At 38.3% G+C, this 21,290-nt stretch overlaps 1 protein-coding gene across 1 annotated transcript; it reads right to left on the bottom strand.

The window, feature by feature from the left end:
• Positions 1-1,799: 1,799 nt before the first annotated feature.
• LOC117695135 (cancer/testis antigen 55-like) lies at positions 1,800-18,563 on the bottom strand. The gene is made up of 7 exons (XM_034486003.1): positions 18,470-18,563; positions 17,965-18,031; positions 13,585-13,688; positions 5,057-5,118; positions 3,309-3,453; positions 2,562-2,674; positions 1,800-1,994 (listed from the first exon to the last, which is right to left on the bottom strand). The coding sequence occupies exons 1-7, from the start codon at positions 18,561-18,563 to the stop codon at positions 1,800-1,802; spliced, it is 780 nt and encodes a 259-aa protein (XP_034341894.1).
• Positions 18,564-21,290: the final 2,727 nt, after the last annotated feature.

The following is a 21,290-nucleotide window of genomic DNA, read 5'->3' as shown; positions in this document are numbered from 1 at the left end:
GTTTGATTAATACGTCTGTGCCAGGGTTAGAGTCCTAGAGAATCTGCAAAAGTTTGCTTTGGCAGATGTGGCTACTGGGGGTTGGGGAGGGGGGTGTGTCTAGGTAGACACAAACTAAGGTTGAGAAGGTTTGTAAGGATGCTTTTGATCAAGCCTGATGACCTGAAATCAGTTGCTAGGACCCATACAGTGTGGGAAACAGATTCTCAGAGATTGTCCTTAGACCTGCACATGAGCACTGTGACAAGTGGTGTGTCTGTGTGCATTCATGCACATGTGTGACACAACTGGATTAATTTAAATATAATAGAAAGATTTAAAGAATTTGTGGAAATAATCACTAAGACAAAGTTCAAACTCAACAGACTTCTGGAATCTCCCATCATTATCAGGCAGAGCAGGAACAATTGTCTGGTGGACAGGGTAGAGTAGACTTAAGAAGTCTACTGTTTTCTGTTTGTCAGGAAACATGGTCAAACTAAAGACAGTACACCAGAGTTGAGGACAAAACGACTTCCCAGTGATATTTAAGCTCTCAAATACCACTGATCCAAGGATGCATTTATCTTTCATCAAGAGAAGGAAGAAATTTAATGGAGTACAAATGTGAGACACTCTGATACCTTTTACCATAGAAAAAACAATATGAACTTCAAGCAACAGGTTGTCATGTTTCTGCCAGATTCATTACTCCTATAACAAAAATTCATCCACAGAACAGATTTTAACACATGCTAACATTCTCATTTAAGTGAACAAATGAGTTCCTAATAAAATGTTGAGCAACTCAATCCCTACTGTTGAAATTATAGCAAAGCAATACTAATATTCAATGAATTTGCTAACTAAGGTCTTTAAAAATCTGCCCCTTATATTTACCAAGAACTACCTTAACTGCTGGCTCATGTAAAAAGAGTTGTCATGGGCATCTCTGTCTATACACTGAAGGCCTGGAATCAGCCATAGGCCTGAAGACAGTGGCAGGCCTAACCCACATGCCTGCTAGCACAAAGTCTCGGTCTCTGTGGAAAAACACTAGAACAGATGGCTAGAAGCTATTGTAAACAAACAGCTTTGGTAGATAGCTGCCAGGCTCTAGACATAGACCTTGTAGATAGGCGACCTTGGTAGATAGTACCAACTTAGATTAGGACAAGTGAATCATAGGCAGACTCACAATGGACTGTTCCCTGAACCTTCACCCAGCAGATAACCTTGTTCTGGAAGATATCTGTACTCCCACTGAACATCTACATTTCTGTGCCATACCCTTCCCCACATCCTGCCTTTTTGTGTATATAACCTGTGTGAAAAAGTAAAAATTGCGATCTGATCAGCCTATAGACAGGTTACCATTCTTTGCATCTTTGCCTGCTACCCCCTTCCCCCCAGCTCTCTTACAGGTGATCTCCCCGGACCCCTGTTTAATGTCCGGCTGGACAGGACAAAGAGTCAACTCAACACTCATTAATATGGAAGTCACTGCTAACATACAAAAGAGGTTCCACTGGCAGCAGAGAATATATATACTCTTGCATATGGACAATGGTGAATTTGACCGAGATGCGTGTTCTTTGTTCTATATTCAAAACCCAATTGGGCACATTTTTGAATTCATAGGTCATCTTCCAAAAATAAATCCATTTTATTATTACCACCACCAACAGCAGCAAAACAAAAAGAGTGCTCAAAAGAAAAATTCTTGACTTCAAACATATTTACTTTGTTCATCCATACTACTTTATTTAACCAGGCATTAGAGTCCAGTATTAACACTGACAGTGATCCAGAAGGATCGGTTAATACAGAGAATCCACTGGAGTCATAGACACCACTCTTCGAGTGTAGTGGGATTGGATGCTGTCTACCACAGTAGTGTTCACAATGTCGTACAAACCCGGTGTATATCCAGGGAGAGTATGGAGAGAGTCGAGGGTGAAAAACATGGTGGCTTCTACCACGCCATTTCTTCCATCATTGCAAGTAACACAGACCTATGATGAGAAACGATGACAATGAGTCTAGGGAAGGATGTAACCCAACACAGATGGCCCTCCACATCCCCAGAAACCCAGATCCAATCAGCAGGTCCCTCACCCCATCATACCCTCACACTCTACTTCCCTGTCTCTACAACTCATTCTCAGACTGTCCTAACCAAGGTCTGACCAACCTTCATCAGTAGGTTGCCACACCTCAAACCTAGTGCTCTCAAAGTTTCTCCACAATTTTCTCACAGCCAAGACAATTTTCTTACTGTTGTCCACAGAACAGCATAACATCAAGAAAAACACACAACTTAGGAATTAAGCATACACAGACACACACACACAAATGCACACACACACACAAATGCACACACACACACACATACACACACACAGACAAACACTATATTATTCTCTGCTTATTTCCTTTTCAATCAGTAAACAAATGTGTCCACTCTGGCAGAAGTTATACTGCCAAACATACCACACAACACCTTGGTGAGGAAAGGGAACAGTGAGTAAGAAGGAGAGGCAGCTGCCTACCCATGACAAGACAACATCAAGGTCAATTACCTCTTCCATATTCTGAGAGTTGAGGGGGCTCGCAGAGTGGATATTCATGTTTGAAGTGCCCGGGTTCATGGAATACTCAACCAGCAGCAAATCTCCATTAAATGGCCTGAATCCTAAAACAACCATTGAAGTGAGATTATGTATTAATACAGTCAGGTCACAGGACATTTCTAGGGCCTTACTCACTGCCATATGCTGACTAACATTTCCTGCACGTAAACTAATTTTTCAAACACTTAGACCTCCTAAATATCTTCCTATAGCAAGGAAAGCAGAAAGCTATGTAATCACTGATTCTTTACACTGATGTGTTCCCCAGGCATCGAGAAAGACATGTGATGCAAATATTTTCAAGATAAATCGCTTATAGTTATGTAATGCTGTCAATGATTCAATTTTGAATGTATCCTGGGGCAGTGTCACAAAGACTAGAATCTCAGAACCCAGAAGCTTAGTGGCTGGGTTTCCTAATCCCATGCACAATTCTCAGATATGTATGAGTTTCTGGTAACTTTGAGGAACCCTATGTGGAAAACCAAAGTTAAAAAGCTACTTGGCAAACAAAATCAACTGAATCAAAACAACCACATGGCCACATGGTGATGGTCATCACAGGGGACAGGAGCTCTAGGCAATATTTAAAATACTACCCTTTCCCCCTGTATTGTACCCTACTTTCAGTTTCAAGGACCCTCAAGCCCAATACTTATATTTCTTGTTCTATGTTTTGAAAGCTATGACTCCTACCTCCAGAAAACATGCATAATGGGAAAAACGTGTCCTTGCTGATATAGATGTTGTCTTCAGTTACAGAGGTGACACATTTGATACAAAGCCTTCTGCCAAGTTTTGATGGCTCACTGCCCTCAGGAAGATTATTCATAGCTTTCACCTATAAGAGGAGGCAGTGAGTGCAAGTGGAATAAAAATTTCATGCAGGAGATTGTCCCCTTACCAAGGACTCCCCATCAGAACAACAGCATTTACTCCTGGGCATAGAAGGGGTGCTGTTATACCTGTACTGAAGTGAATGGAAACTATGAGTTTTGGAGAAGTTTTTAAATAATAATCAGGAAAACCAGGCCTAAGAAATTGTCAGACACACCAGACCCAGTAAAGGTGCAACTCCCTCATTTTAACCTCATAAAGAGGTGTGCACTTATCACTTTGATAGCAATGGCCCTTAGTGACCTATTTTCTGACACTTGATGGATTAGTCATGGATTGACAGGGACAAGCAAAGAATGACCCTGGCTCTTCAGCTGAGCTCATTCCTTGTTGTTGATAAGTCTACTTACCTGCTTTTTCCAGTCCTGCAGATTACCCCTGTGGCCCTCATTCAAACAGTCCACCCATTCTTGACCCGGGAGAAAGTCCCACTCTATTGCTCTGCATATCTACATAGAACTGTTTCTTTGATGAAAATTCACTGATCCACAACACCTGACTTTACAGAAGCAGTTCCTTCACTACAGTCTGTTTCAGGTTCTAATCTTATCAATAAAGACTCTATTTACATCTCATTTCTGAAAGCTCCCTAAAATCTCCTTCGACCTCTTTAACCTTTTTCATGCAATATGTAACCTGTAAGTTTTGTTCATTTACATATTGATTGTGATGTGTTATATGAGAAATAGGAATAGTGATTAAGACTGAAGAAAAAAACCTTTGTAATCTTGTCCAGATTGCCAAAGAAAGATGATTTTCTGGCAAAATACCACCATTGTAATCACTACATTTTATCACTTTATTGTTATTTGACAATTTCTGACATTGTGGGAAAGCATCAAAGTTTGCCTAGGTTCCTGACAAAGTGCACTTATGAGAGAACTGATATTTTTAAAATATGTGGAAAACAAAAACCCAGAATTTTAAAGAAAATGTAAGAGAATAAATACATATTTTACTAGTAAATATATTTTTGTGATTATGGAAAAATCTATAGAGAATCACTGTATGACAACATTGACTGAATCTTTTTTTAAAAATGGGATTTCACCATGTAACTGGGGCTGGCTTGGAACTCTGCAGATCAGGCTGGCCTTGAACTCATAGAAATTTCTCTGCTTCTGACTCCAGAGTGCTGGAACTAATGCAATATACCACCATGCTCACCCAATGTAGTGGTTTGAATGGTGACTTCTGTAATGAGCTCAGATATTTGAACACTTGGTCCCCAGTTGGGGGCACTGTTAGGAGAGGTTTAGAAGGTGGGAGTTGCTGGAAAGAAATGGAAATTTTAGAGATTACCAGCATTTCTAACCCTGCCTCTTTGCTTTGTGATTGTATTTGAAGAGGTGAGCACTCAGCTACCTGTCTCAGTCACCATACCTGCTGCTTTCTCCTATGCCTCACGGCCATGATGGCCTCTTGCTTTTCTAGAACCATAAGCCCAAATAAATGCTCTTCCTGAAGTTGCTCTGATCATGGTATTTTATCACAGCAAGAAAACAGTAAGCAGTACAGTAAGAGACTCTGGATAAACTCAGCCATACCTTGATTGCTTTGAAGATATGATTTCTTGGGTTTTCTTCTACAATTGCAAGGACATTTGTCCCTAGAAGAAAAACTATGACCCAGACAACTTTGTTTTTTAAAGAAAAGCATTCAGTTGGGTTTGCAGAAGCTCAGTCCATTATCATTATGGTAGTGAACATGGCAGCATGCAGGCACTTGTGGCAATTTAAGTGATTCTTAGACACAATTTGGTAAATTTTATGGATCATAGACTATTTTGTTTCCATAGAATTGGATTTGTATTTTACTAAGCACACAAAAGAGCATATGCATGTAAAATAGGATTCTTGAATATTTTCCTTCAAGAAAAAAGGGTTGTGTTGTGGCACACACCTATAGTACTAGTTATCTGGAAGGCTGAGAAGTGAAGATCAGTTGAGCCCTGGAGTTCAATATTGATATGGGAAATATCATTTGACTCTGTCTCAAAAACAAGAAAAGGTAGAAATCTGCAGCATAAGATAATACAATGCCCAATTTAACACCCATAATAGTATTCTGTACCTTTTGTGAATGATAAAAATATTCTGAAGCCAACACATAAATTTAAATAATCTTTATTGATGATAAAATTATTTGACAGCATTAGAGAAACAATTCATCATTACAATAAAAGTTGAAACTTTGCTACAGAAGAACAGCTGCAAGTCACATGACTTTTTACATTTCAGTTGAACAGTTCATTAATACAGATTTTTAAAGACTTCTGAGAATTTGCAGCCTTTTGCTGTTGCTTTTTCATTAAAAAAAAGAGGTAGTAAATATGCTCAATTTTGAGATAAGCACAACATCGATTTCATCAAATTAAAACTTAAAAATCGTGGGTACTTTGCAGGCTGAGGTTAAGCCCAGAAATGAGAGACCAGTCTGGGTTGCATGGTGAGCTCATGTTTTAAAAATCAAACAAAGCTAATCAAAGCAAATGTCGATTTAACCGTCTACAATTGCACTTTGCATCTTTGGTGACTGATAAGGAAATTTCTGATGCCAAAACAAACAATGTTTAGTCATAAAATTGAATTCCCATTGTTGGAGAGAAAAAAAATCTCACTAAAAACAGAGTTAAAACCTTGACACAGCAAAATAGCTACTAGTCATGAGCCAGGTAAGATTTTATTTAAACTTAAATTTCTACCATGGCTCCAGCTACATAAGTAGCACAGGGTAGCCTTGTAGGGCCTCAATGGGAAGGGAGGCCCTTGGCCCTATGAAGGCTTGATGCCCCAGTGTAGGGGAACGCTAGGGAGTTGAGACAGGAGTGGGTGGGTGGATGGGGAAGCACCCTCATAGAAGCAGGGTGTGGGGGATGGGTTAGGGGGTTGTGAGGTAGTAAATAAAATAACAAATAAAAAATGAAAAAATATAAAAAGAAATGCTTTTCAGCTACCATTAGAATTATATGGTACCAAACAAGTTCAAGTTTTCTTCAAAGACTCATCAGAATAATATGGATTGAAGAGACTTTCGAATATTTACAATCTCTTGCCGCTGCTGTATCATAAAAAGAGAAAGTATGATGAATTTTAGTGTTATGCATATTTCAATAAATAAAACACTTTAATATTTCTGTTAAATTATGTCATTTCAAGGTTAAAATATAACTTACAGTTTCCATCATTTGTTTCTTTTGATACTCAGCAAGTTCTTTTTTAAGTTCAATGAATGAAGCACTACATACATTATCATTTTCATTGGCCATGTTATTCAAAATCTAAAACACAAAAGGCTAGTTCAGTTATTATCCATGTTTCATCTTCGTTTCTAAATTGCAAAATTCATTTTCACAAGTGAGAATTTATCAGTATTCAAATAATGCTCATTATCTATTCCAATGTCCAAAAAATGTAAATAATACAAGAATAAAATGTAATGAAGTGAAATACAGCAGACTTGAGTACAATGTTGTTAAAGAGACAAAAATATTTCTACAAAACAATAGTTCAATGAACTCTTAATGTCAAAATGGTGCAGAAATGTTATGCAAAGTTGCAAATGATTCCTAGATTCTCTGAAAGCTCTAGAAGGATAGAAATCTAGAGATAAACATGAGGAACACAGTGAGACTCTGACTCAAAAGAGAAAAGAAAAAAAAATAACTGAATAAAGACTAAAATATCCCAAGCCAGGCAGTGGTGGCGCATACCTTTAATCCCAGCACCTGGTAGGCAGAGACAGGCAGATTTCTGAGTTTGAGGACAGCCAGGTCTACAGAGTGAGTTCCAGGACACCCAGGGCTACCCAGAGAAACCCTGTCTCAAGAAAGCAAAAGAGAGAGAGAGAGACAGGAGAGAGAGAGAGAGAGAGAGAGAGAGAGAGAGAGAGAGAGAGAGAGATATTAAAATCAGTAAGATAATTTTGAAAATTTCTAGTAAGCTTCAAAACATCATGGTATATTTTATTTGGATGAATGGTAATGTGACATGAATTCACCAAAGGAAAAAATGATCTGTACTGTGTGATCTTTTGATTTATGTAAGGTAAAATTACACTGTTAAGGAAGGGTGAAGCTACGTGATGAGAGAAAGAGAGAGAAGGGGGACATGGAGGCAGATGTTCACTTGTCTCCACCAGTCAAAGATAGTTTATATATCTAGGTTGGGTATTGGGTTACACTTTTGATTGAGCATTACCAAACTCATAAAGCCTTTGATTAACATTTAAAAAATGTATAAAGGCAAAAAGGGAAATTATACCCCAGAAGAGCAAGAAAGTAATCCTTTTTCAACAAATCCAAAAGAACATAGCCACACAAAGATAATTCCACCTATCATAACAAAAATAACAGGAAGCAACAATCACTGTTCCTTAATATCTTTTAACATCGATGGCCTCAGTTCTCCAATTAAAAGACATAGGCTAATTGACTGGATATATAAACAGGACCCAGCATTTGCTGCATACAGAAAACCCATCTCGGTGACAGAGACAGACTCTACCTTAGAGTAAAAGGCTGGGAAACAAATTTTCAAGCAAATGGTCCTAAGAAACAAGCAGGAGTAGCCATTCTAAAATCTCCAGCCCAAGAACACAAAGGGAGGGACTCATGGCTCCACCTGAATAAGGTAGTTGAGTGTGGCCTTGCCGGGCATCAGTGGAAGTGGGCAGCCTTAGTGCGTGAAAGTTTGGATTCCCTAGTGTTGGGGAATTTCAAGAGCAGGGAGGCAGGAATCGGAGGATGGTGGGAACCCATCCTCATAGCAACTCCCATTTAGAAATACCTGAGAGGAGTTAAAAGTCAACACTCCAGATTACCTTACATGAATAATTGGTTTTCAAAACATGAGAAGTTCACAGAATTGAAGTTAAAAACATTTCTGTATTAATGTTCATTTTGATTAGAGACCTGTCTGGTCCTGACAGCTTCCTGTATTGGATTCTAGGAAGAAATTCAGCATCTTTTGATTTACTCCAGTCATGGTGAGACAGCCACTAGGCAAGAATTGCCTCTTGTCATCTACAGACAAATTACTGTCCAGAAAAGGACACACTTGCAGAATAGTCGACTGATTGTATCTGCCTAGACAGATTAATCAGCCCTTAATAATTCTGCACCACTAAGGTCTGTCAGATGATCCTGGGCCAGAAGGCTGAAGATCAGATGCTCCAACATTTTGTAGTATAGGGACTGTCCAGGTGTTCAGCGGTCTCTATAAATTGGCTAAGGTTTAGAAGCTATGCTTAGTGCTTCCCATAATTTCAGTCATTCTGAATTTCTCACGGCATTGAAAACTTAGAGTCTCATAGCCAATCTTGGCTATTTACCTTGAGAGAAAAGATTTGAGTCGATGGTTTCCAGCAGACATTCATTCTAAAGCCAAGAAAAAAGCCAGGTTCAGAACTAAGTGCTTTAGTTAGGAGAGATGACAGAGGTTCTGGTTAGTCAACAAAATGATGGACTGGGTATTAGGAGTATCTTGTACCTCACTGGTACAAATAGGCATAATTATGGTCTAATTGTATTTTGAGAGAAAAGTTTTATTTTAACAGGAAGGGTGATATGTAGGAAGAGCTAAGGTGGGAGGAGTACTGAGAGTTAGAGAAGGAGTAAGGAGAGGAGGAGAAGGAGGAGAGCAGAAGCTAGGTGATGAAAGAGAGAAGGGGGGGCATGGAGGCAGATGTTCACATGTCTCCACCAGTGAAAGATAGTTGATATATCTAGGTTGGGTATTGGGTTACACTTCTGATTAAGCATTGCCAAACTTATAAAGCCTTTCATTAACATTTTTAAAAAGTTGTATAAAAGCAAAAAGGAAAAGGGAGCATGTGATAGGACTTTTCTAGGGAGGGGAAATGGGAAAGGGGATGGCATCTGAAATGTAAATAAAATATCCAAAAAAAATAAATTTAAAAAACTATTTAATATTTAGACCAACATTTAGTAATATGCTTAACTCTCCATCTGGAAATATCCTCAACTGTGTAGTCTTTCTTGGCCATCTTTAATGATTATAAAGTAGCCTATAGAGTTAGAGTTAGTTTGGACAGTGTAACAGTTGTAGAACTGATATGTCAGAAAATATTTCTACAATACATTTAAATATAAAAACTGAAGGTCTATAATGTCAACTCAGCATTTCCTATTCAACAAACACTGGGGATGCACATACAGAAGATAATGTAGAAATAATGCATAGACTTGATCTCAGATAAACAGAAAACGATGACTTAAGTGTTAACCAGCTATCAATATGATGCATGAGAAATACATGTCAAGGTAAAATTCTTAATTTGCCATTTCCTACATTGAATAATCATCATAAAACAAGTAGAACACTATAGCTATATTTAATATTTTTGTCTGAAACAATTCAACCTGAAAAGCAGTTAAAATTTTATACTAAAAATGTCTCATCAACTTTCAAAAAACAGTATACACATATTTTCTGAGGTATTATGCTTCTGGATATGTACCTGTATGTAATGCATATCCACCTGCCTAATTAGTTTCATTCTCCGGTTCTGTTTAATTTTATGCTGTATTAGTAGCATTTGTTGTTGCTGTAAAATATCCTACAAATATAAAAGAAAGCTTATGTAGTAAGAGTTTTTGTAGAATACTTTAGTTGTTCTTCTAGGCATCATATATTATAGGTAAACACTATTTCTATAACCTACACTCCCATCCCTAAAGCAAAATAATAATTCCATACTGAACTCAAAAGCAATAACTTCAAAATGAATACATTCAACATTTTATTTTGACAAGTACATGTCTAAGTAATTTTAAAACTCATTAATATGCAGTATAATGATCCCACTAGTCACTAAATAGGAATTATTTAACATTCAAGACAGCATCACAGTATGTTCCACATGCTGGCTTGTGCCTCTTCTTTCTCAGCTTCCCAAATATTGGACATTAACAGCATGCAGGTTAAAACAAGTAGAAATTTTTAGAGTCAAGTAATAGCTTATTCTTTGATATCTCAGTGCTTACAATATAATTAGTTACAACACTCACTTTTACATGGTTAAATACTATGTCTGGAAAACTCCAGCTAGACTACCTAGTGGTAACATTTTCACAACCTGATGATCTTATTTCACTAAGTATGCAGAAACAAACAAAACGGCAAATCTCACTTCACCAACCTATATCTGTCTATGCTCTCATTTCTCAGGGTCCAGCATACCCGCACTTTAACAAATTCTTGTCACATGCCCATTCAGTCCCAACAATCCAGCTTTTACATCCTCCTCATTTTTTATTTGACTCTCTAGCCAAGCCAGTTGACACCAGACTGTCATAACATCCTTTGCAGGATAAGGCATGAGGAACACAAGGCAATGCCTAGGAAACTTAATGAAACCTTGTCTTAAAAGGAAAAGTAAGAACTATCTGAGAATATAACTTAGTGTTAAGAGTTATTTACTAACTTGTATGAAACCCTTGGTTCTCACTTCAGGGCCCCCAGACCAAAAAAGGTAAATAATTCATTTGTCTAAAAATTATTGCAATACAAATTCACAGACCACATGAAGCTCAAGAATAAGGAAGACCAAAGTGTGGGTGCTTCCATCCTTCTTTAAAGGGGGAACAACATAATCACGGGAGGAAATATGGAGACAAAGTGTGGAGCAGAGACTGAAGGAGGGGCCATCCAGAGACTGCTCCACCTGGGGATCCATCCCATATACAGTAACCAAACCCAGACACTATCGCTGATGCCAAGAAGTGCTTGCTGACAGGAGCCTGGTATAGCTGTCTCCTGAGAGGCTCTGCCAGAACCTGACAAATACAGAGGCGTGTGCTTGCAGCCAACCACTGGACTGAGCACAGGGTCCCCAATAGAGGAGTTAGAGGAAGGACTGAAGGAGCTGAAGGGGTTTGCAACCACATAGGAAGAATAAAAATATGAACCAACCGGACCCCACAGAGCTCATTAGAGACTAAACCACCAACCAAAGAGAAAGAACACATGGAGGGACTCATGACTCCAGCTGCATACATAGCAGAGGATGGCCTTGTTGGGCATCAATGGGAGGAGAGGACCTCGGTCCTGGGAAGGCTGGATGCCCCAGTGTGGGGGAATGCCAGGGCAGGGAATTCGGAGTGGGTGAGTGGGTGAGGGAGCACCCTCATAGAAGCAGCGGGAGGGGAGATGAGATAGGGGATTTCGGGGGGATTGGGAAAGGGTATAACATTTGAAATGTAAATAACCAAAATAGCCAATAAAAACTTATTCCAATACCACATAAGCATGCTATTTCACTTAGCTAAGAATCCAAACCAAATAAAAACCAAATAAACACACAAAACCTCTGAAAACCTCTAATTCATTTGTTCTAATACTACTCAGTCTTCCCTTAGTGTTCTGTAATGTGTCCATTTTAAACTGTTTTTGTTTTATTTTTGAGACAGTCTTGCTATCTGCTCTGGACACAGGCTAGATTCGAGATATACTTGCCTCAGCCTTGTAAGTGTTGGAACTTATGTTGTACAACACCACACCTGGCTCCAATTAGTTTTGTACTCACTTTTCCAACCAAATCATTCTATGCAATGCACCAATGACTTCCCATTGTTAAATCTAGCTTATTTTGCCTATAAGCAGTTTATGGCACACGTAATGGTCTCTTCTTTACAAATAGTTCCTTTAATTGGATAGTTTACTTTCTACCAACTAGGCTGCTTGTCTGTCTTCTTTACCAGTTTCTTCTCAGTCTCAGAACTCTAAACAATGAAGTACACAAGTAGCCTGTCCTCCGACTTCCCATTTACACCTTTAATTAGTCCTTCAGTGATTCCATCTAGTTTTTATGGTTTAAAATTGGATCGAAGCTGAGAATTTTCAACTTTGTATCTTTAGTCCAGACTTGTTCTGGATCCCTGACTCATATACCAGTGGCCATTTCAATATCTTCCTACCAACCTTTCCTGTGCACCTCAAATTGAGAATTTCCAAGACTGTGCTGACCTATCATTCCAAAGTTACTTGATAAGGTCATTCCTCCCAGATCTTAGATTTTAAAAAATTGATGATTATAGGCAATGAAAGAAGAAAATATAAAGAGTAACTAATACACTTGTACATTATATGAGTAGGGGGGCTGACTTGTACTGCAGGTCTAGACATTAAAAGTAAACCATTTTCTGGGCTGATGTTGTGGTTTACCAATAGTGTGCTTTTACTGCCTTGCAATAGGCCCTGGCTTCAGTTTCAAGACATAAAAAAATGTTGGAGAGGGCCTGGCTTCAGTTTCATGACATAAAAATGTTGGTGGGCATGGAGACTCGGGGGAGAAAGGGATAAAGTTGATAAAAGAAAATGAAGCAAAGAAAGGAAAAAAGGGAAAGAGGGAGAGAGATGGGGGAGCGAGAGAGGGATAAAGGAAGGGAGGGAGGGAAGGAGGGAGGAAAGAAGGGAGATAGGGAGGGAGGGACGGAGAGAGGGAGGGAGGGAGATAGGGAGGGAGGGAGGGAAGGAGGGAGGGAGGAAAGGAGAGAGGGAGGAAATGAAGGAAAGCAAAGCTAAACTTAACCATGTTCCTACTACAGTGTTTTGTTCAGACATGAGCAAATGACCACAAGTAACTTATTGATGTTTTTCTATAGGAATTTTTCAACAGTAGCATTGAGAAACCTTGTCTCAGACCACTGCATTTTCTAAAGTTATAGTAACCACAGGATTGAAAGAATTAATTTTGTAATCGCAACAAAGTCTAGAGGATACTACCTAAGTAATACTTCCTGTTTCCTATTCTACTGCATCTAAAGCTAATTTACCCCTGATTTAGCAAGAAGTAAAACACCTTTATTCTTTAAAAAGGTTTTTTTGTTTGAAATTAAAAGAAACCCAACTAATATGAAGCGTCCAATAGATTTTGTGAGTATGATATGTGCCTATACTTGTGTCGTTTACATATGGTTCTGCAGGACAAGAACAAAGCCAACGATGGGTAGTACACCATGGTTTAGTCCTGCAGATGAGAGGATGAGATGAACATCCTGATTCCTACTTGAGATTTTGTTATAAGAGATTATTTATAAACCTAATTGTGATACCAACAATTAGGTTGTCTCGCTGTTTTTCACATCTCTGCTTATCCAAGTCCCACTGCTTAAACAGATCCATAAACTGCTGGTAATACTTATTGTAAACCTTTAGCCTGTAAAAAATAAGAATAAATGCTTACATTTTATATCAATATGAAATATCAAAAAAAAAAAAACTGAATCAACATATTGACATTCTGAAAAAGAAGAAAATTATAACTGTTTAAATACTCTGATGGGAACCCAAGAAATAAAATTAGGCCTTTTAAATGTCTTTTTATTCGTTTTTTCCACAGCTGAGGACCCAGTCTTTGGCCTTATATTTGCTAGGCAAGCACTCTACTACTGAGCTAAATCCCCAACTCCCAAATTTAGACGTATGTAGATTCTGGAAGTGCTTCTTATCCTAACTAAGAGAAATGCCTTCCCATATGGTTTGCCTCTTGAAAACCAAAGAGTTTTTATCCTGTGTGTGTGTGTGTGTGTGTGTGTGTATCTTAGGAAAATCAGTTTCACCTACAAACAATTTTTCTCCTGGTTCTAATAAAAAAGTAAATTATTTCTAAGTCAGAATATTTCACTAAGCCCTTTTGCACAGCCAACTTTTAGTACAAAGAGTAGTTAAGTCAGTTCAAATATACAAATTTAATTTAAGACATAAAATTAACTCTTCTATACATTGACCATACAATCAACTAAAAGACATTTAATAGTTTATATGGCAGCTACCACTTCCTCAATTAATATCATGAATTACTTTAAAAAATAATAACCCTCTCAACTGGTATTTGGGAGGAAAAAATGTAATCTTCACTGACTTCCAAATAAATATATGTCAGTTCTATGACGGCCTGGGGTTATAACACTACTTGCTTACAGGAAACATTTTCGCTGGAGATTCCAATAGACAGGTGATAATATTTCCTAAGTCATTTGCACCACCAATATATACTGAGAAATGATAGAAATATGGCTCTAAAATTACCAGCAAACTTAAAATTGCTTTTGTCTGGTTTTCCAAAATTGTCTCATTTTGTAGCTACTCTCTTTGTAAACCTTTTGAGAGTACATTTGGATTCTTCTTCTCTTCTCGAGAAGAGAATTGTTAACATTATCTGTATTGAAAATAAAGGGTAATATTTAACAATTTCTATTGTTCCTAAACATTCAAGTATGTACTGATATGGTTAAAGATTATTAAACAATATGGATGATATTTTTAAATTAAATTGAAATATAACACCAACATGGTACATAAAAAAGTATCATATGTTTGCTAGGTGATGGTGGTGCACACCTTTAAACGCAGCACTTGGGAAGCAGAAACAACTGGATCTCTGAGAGTTTGACTCTACAGAGTGAGTTCCAGTGTAGCCAGGGCTAAACAGAGAAATCCTGTCTTGAAAACCCCCAAAACCCACAAAGTTTCATATTTTAGTGTACTTAGAAGTTTGCATTTTCAGACTAGGGATGTACAACAAGTGAAGTCAATGCAAATAAAATGAAGTACACAAAACTCTGGAATCTGAAATATTTTTGGACCTATATATTTTGCATATGAAATATTCGACTTCATCTCAGTTCTGATTTTCCTGGTTGAAAATACTTCTAAAATTGAGACATGATAATAAACAACCCAGGAAAAAACAAAAGGGCCAAGGTTACATTTTAAGTGCTTCACAAACACTTAGCTAAAAGGGAAATATTTCTAAATTTAAAAAAGTGCTGTCCAACTGAAATATATAGTGTGTTTCTGTACTGTGGTTAACAGTCAAGCTTTAACTAGATGATCCTGAACATACAATCTTAGAACTCAAGCTTTAAAATACATAAAAATACTCTTAAGAATTAGAATCTAAGTCATCTTTAAATCAAATAGCAAGATATTTGTATGAAATAGGCTCAATAATCAGATAGATAGATAGATAGATAGATAGATAGATAGATAGATAACAAAAAGAGGCAAAAGACCAAAGACAAAAAAAGAGCTTTGGTCTGGAGAGATGTCTTAGTGGTTAAACTGCTTGTTGTGGCAAGCAGGAAAGCCTGAGTTAGAATTTCCACAACCCACATAAAAGCCAGGTGTGATGGTGTGTGTCCTTAACCATAGCACTTAGGGGTAGAGAGAGGCAAAGCCCTGGGACTCTGGCCATTCACTCTCACTGAAATGATAGCTCCAAATATAGAGAAATCCTGTCTCACAAAAAATAATTTGGGGGATCTAAGTAAGATTGCTCAGTAGTTAAGAACATTGACAGCTCTTCTAGAGAACCACGGTTCAATTACTACCAACCATATGATGCCTCGTAACCATATCCAAAGGATCTAATGCCCTCTTTAGGCTTTTGAGGGCACCAGGCAAGCACATGGAGCATACATACATGCAGGCAACATACACACACACAAACACACACAAACACACACACACACACACACACACACAAGATTGACAAAGACATTCCAATTTCAAACTCTGGCTGCCACATGCTCCCACATAATTGCCACACAAGTGCACACCTGCATAAAACACACACTCACAAACACAAGAATGAAAAAATAACTCATGTAAGCATAATCGTGACAAAGACATTCCAATTTCAAACTCTGGCTGCCACATGCTCCCACATAATTGTGCATACAGGTGAACACCTGCATAAAACACACACAAACACAAGAATGAAAAAGTAACTCATGTAACCATGGAGATAATTTAGAAATAGTTTAAAATCATTTCATGGAGCTTTTCATAGGGCATTCTTAGTAGGAAGTAGGGCAGTGCATAAAAATTCAATAGTTCAAATAATGTTTGCAACACATGTTTTTCTACCATAAATAGGAACTCTTCTGTAACTAGAATCAATCTGTACTATTAGATACAAGTTTATTCTTTTAAGTATCTATATACATAAATTTATTAAAACAGATTAGAAAACAAATTCTTTCTCACCACCAAATAGAAAATTATATCTCTGGGAAAACTCCATGATATCAATAATTCTTATAAAAGAACAAATTGTTATTACCTCTTTTTAAAAGAATACTGTTTCCCGAACTGTGTGTGGGGTCCCAGGCCTGTAATTCTAGCACCCGGGAAGCTGACAGAGGACATCTATAGATTAAGCCTAGACTTGCCTTCATAACAACTTCCAGGGCAGTTGGAATTCACAATAAACAGTAAGACCCTGTCTCAAAACCGAGCAAGCAATCTACAAAATTAACAAAAGACTCAACAAAAGAAACTATTAAAATGAGGTCATTCAATTGAGAAACTTCAGGACTTTCTGTTCCACAAAAATTTATTTTAATTCTGATTTTTTTATTTATATGTATGAATGTTTTCCATGTATGCATGTGTGTTTAATGCATGTGTGCTCACAAAGATCAGAAGAGAGGCTCCGATCTGGAGTGATACATGGTTATAGATGATCTAGAATTATGGACTGTTGTAAGCTACCAGGTAGATGACGAGAACCGAATAGAAAAAGGAATTCAGCAAGAGACTCACAAAATAAATTTCGTGAATGAGAGCTGATGCACAGAAACACGCCTGGGTACTACCACTTAGTCTGGGAATAAAAAGAATTGCAACTCTGTCCCATTTGTTCTTGCTTCTAAAGATCTAGTTGAGTCACACACATCTAAAAAGTATCATTTTCACTTTTTAAAAAATGATGGAAAAGTTCAAGTGCAAAAAATTGTTTTATAATCACAAAACTTGTGTAAAATCCTGTGAGGAGAAGGCATTAAATGACACTTAATGCAGAACACTGATTAACATTTCATTTTATAGACACTGATATATAATTTTAAACAATTTTCTGAAAACATTTAAATCTCCAACATGACATGCCTCCAAATTAATCCAAAATACTGTGTATTTCATCTCTGTGAAGAAAGGACAATAAAAAATTAAAGCTGGAAATATAGTTGACGGGTGGGGCGTTTGTCTAGCACACACAAAGGTTTACACAGAAAGTCCTTTAAATTATTCATAATAAATACGTATTGTTTTGGTTTGGAACAAATGTCATATGCATATAAAATACATGTTGGACAACCAGGGTGAATTTGTGTTAATTATATTTAACAATTAATACATGTATGACCCACACTACATTCTTCATAACTCTCCTACTCTTGCTGAGACCCTTCTTCTTCTTTCTAGCTGGTACCCCTCTTATTTTTATGATTTTCCCTTTTGCTTTGTGTGTGTACATGTGAAGAGCTCATGCAGGTGGTCCTATTGTCCTAGTTGCTATGTGTTTGTGATTCCAAGGCCTCAAGGAATCCAGGCTGGGCTTCAACTGGATATAGAGCTAGTGTAGGGATCACAGACACTACTTTTGAAGTACTCTATTGAGCTGACAAAAAAATATTTGAAAATATTACCCCATATCTTCATCTGTTTCTACAGAAGATGATTTATCCTCATCCTTGTCAGGTGCTGGGCTCTTTTCTGTATTGACAATAAGAAATGGAAACATTTGAAATTATGCTATAGTAGTAATAGTTAATAAAGTACTATCGATTTGCATTCCCCTGGAAGAATTGATCATATGAGTTTATGAAGCAGCTTTAGAAATGAAATAATTTCTTTGCAGGTTTTATGAAATAAATACACAATTTGCCAACATTCTATAGGAACACTGTTCAAGCCTTTTCCTGGGGTAAAATCCTAGCAAGTTATTTTTTCTCAACATACTGGGACTACAGTGCCAAGAGAAACTACCTGCATTGCTAAGACTCTGCTATAAGAAGAAATACTTATAGATAAAATTAGAAATGAAGTATATGAAAACCTTTAGCAAAGTTTTATTCCATTTCAGGTAGCTAGGTAAAAGTCCAATGAACTACAGGACACACTCAATGGCCAACACTGAATAATATGCTTTACCTTCAGAAAGATCGTTCTCAGTAAAGTTTATATCATCATCTTCTTCATCATCAAAGTCAAAAAGTATTAAGCACTCCTGCTTTGGTACTGCCATGACTTTCTTAAGGTCCCTTCTTCTATTGGTAAACACTCAGATGTCTTCTTAGTTACAGATGAAAAAGAAGAAGAAGAAAACTCCAGTTATCTGAATCCAAAGGTTTCACTTAAATAGTAAAAAATGTCAAAAACTCAAGTAGTTATCTTAGCACAATAAAAGATCGATTATTCCCTTTTTAAACATTCATTTTAAACACTTTCTCTTTATCACAGAATTTTGTATGCATAGTCAATATGGTGGCATATACACCTCATTTTCCCTTACCATCTCCTCCATGTATCCCACTTAACATGTCCCTCTCCCTCCCAACTGTGTTTTAAAAACCTTTTTAACTTACTTCTTTAAAAAAAAACTTCTTTGAACAAAAGTTAACAATCTGTCATTTCTCAACTTAAAAAAGGCAAAACCAGGCCAACCTATACTATGTGAGTCCTCCCCCCTTTAAAAAATGATCAAAACGTGTTTGAACTTAACTCCCAGGACATCTGAAGTTTGTTCCTATCTCCCACAGATTCTTTTACAACAAAACATGAGCAATTCTGCATGTGTGTATCTCAGTGTTAATGTAAAATCACAGTGCTATCCAGAAAAATAATGAACATGACAGTTGTCCATTCATGACAAAAACACCCAATGTTCCAGATACAACCACCACCCACCACCACCACCCACACAGAAAGGCCTTATTTATATTGGAGAAACTGGGGATTGGGTGAAGCTGACAATTTCAAACATCTGAAGATTGTAAGTTCAAGGCCAGCCCAAGCCAGGTCAGCCTGAGCTACAAAGGCAGATCCCATCCTACAAAAGTAAAACTGACAGAAAATGCTGAACTTGGTGGTGCACATCTATAATCTCATAGGTGGGCGATTGAGACTGGAGGATCAGTGGTTAGAATCCATCCCAGATGCCTTCTCAATGTCTTGCCACGTCTCTTTTTGTTTTTCATTCACTCTTCCTTCATTCCTGCCATCCCCCGCCCTGTCTCCAACGTCCATACCGAACGTCCACACCACAGAGACGACAATGAAGAGGGAGGAATCCTCAGTTTGTTTCTAATGGACTCTGGACACCATACAGGACAAGCACCAGGGACCCAACGGCTCCTCGCCCACAACCCCCAGTCCTGCAGTCAGCTCTCTGATCCTGTCCCGAGGCCCCAAGAGTGTGTCCTCCAAGCATTCCCAATCCTCGAAGGCCCAGGCCTGTTCAGTCCTCTGCCATTAGGATGGTACTCCACCTCCATTTTACTCTGAGGCCACGGGAAACGCCAACCAGGATTTTCCTCACATAGTGGCCGCCAGGGCTTGAGATGCCCCACCCCATCACACCTTGATTAATTACTGTCCAACCACCCTGACTGTCACTTACGGGGGCTCCTTCACAACCGCACCCTCTCAAACTCGGCTCCTCAGAGGTGACAAACCGTTACCAGCAGTGCGGCCCTGGGTCCTCTGAGGACTCTTTGTGATTTGAGCTGGAGAAAAGCTGGTCCCACCCAGGGACTGCGCTGATTGGCTGAATGAACCCTGAGCATGGGCACGTGGAGCACAAGGCACTGAGGGTAGAAGAGAGTTCAGATTCTCTCAACCTGTATAGTTATGCATAAATACTGAGCCATGATATGGGTGATTTGAGCCCGGTCCTCTGCAAGAGCAACAGGTGCTTTTAACTGCTCAGTTATTTATCCTTTTGTTCACTTACACGTACTATTCTGACCTCTTAGGACCACGGGCACACATCTGTTCTGTTTAAACACATGCAGGTCAAACACTCACACACAGAAAATAGGGATTTTGTAAAATTAGGATAGTCCCCTATAACTCCTTTCTTCCTATTGTCTTGTCCAGCTTCCTTGTGAGGAATTGTTGTTGGGATTTCTGGGAAACTGAATTATGAAGCCATTTTCAGTTGGGGAGAGGAAACTTTGCTGCACCAGCATGTAATGGAGTAGGCTTCTTGCCTCAAGTTCAGCAGCATTTTATATTTAGAAGAGCAGAATTGAACAAAGAGGGAGTACAAATACAAAAGCATGTATAAATGATGGCAACAGGGCAGGGTAAAGTTACATACATGACCCCACCTCCTCAGAACCTGTCCTTGAAGATACAGTAACTGTGGCAGGGTCAGCTCAAGAAAACTCTGTCAGCACTGGAAAATTTCTTTTGTTAATATGTGGCACTTTGGGGATCTTATATCACATTGTCTCCTGTTTGTCAGAATCCTTTATAACCATTCTAAAGGACTCGTCTTATAGTGGTAGAAGAACTGGAGTCTGTTTCTATACTGTTTCTAGTTGTGACTCCACAATCTCCATCCTAACTCCTCCAGAGTCACTTTTCTCATCCTGGAAGATGAGAGGCCTGGAGACCCTATGATGTGATTGGGTTACATTAGGGACACCCATTAGAAAGGAAGATATCAGCAAGTCACTCCAGATTATTAGTGTATGTGTGTTGCTTGAATAACCAGCAAGGCAGTTGCTGCCTGGAAAATCATACCCAATTCATCTGCAATTAAAAAAAAAAAAGATGTGGGACAACAGTCTGGAGATGTTGGCAATTATCCCAAACAGGGTGGTGGCTACCACAATGGTGGTAAGAAGGTTTATGGCTGCTCTGAGTATGGTGGGGTTACCAGTTGTGGTGAATTGCTGATAAACATAATCAAATAGGCTTTGTCTGAGCATCCCCTCCTTCTAGAGACTGGATGGCCTTGGAGTTT

Source organism: Arvicanthis niloticus, chromosome X (assembly GCF_011762505.2).
Source record: "Arvicanthis niloticus isolate mArvNil1 chromosome X, mArvNil1.pat.X, whole genome shotgun sequence".
In the NCBI taxonomy this organism is placed as follows: Eukaryota; Metazoa; Chordata; class Mammalia; order Rodentia; family Muridae; genus Arvicanthis; species Arvicanthis niloticus.
The sequence above is the reverse complement of the archived record's forward strand: the minus strand, read 5'-3'. Positions and strand labels throughout refer to the sequence as shown.

Coding starts and splice junctions, on each gene's coding strand:
- LOC117695135 (XM_034486003.1), bottom strand. CDS start 18,563: ATGGCAGTACCAAAGCAGGAGTGCTTAATACTTTTTGACTTTGATGAT. Junction 18,032..18,469: donor TGAGAACGATCTTTCTGAAG/GTAAAGCATATT, acceptor TTGTCAATACAG/AAAAGAGCCCAGCACCTGAC. Junction 3,454..5,056: donor ATATCTTCAAAGCAATCAAG/GTATGGCTGAGT, acceptor CTCCTCTTATAG/GTGAAAGCTATGAATAATCT.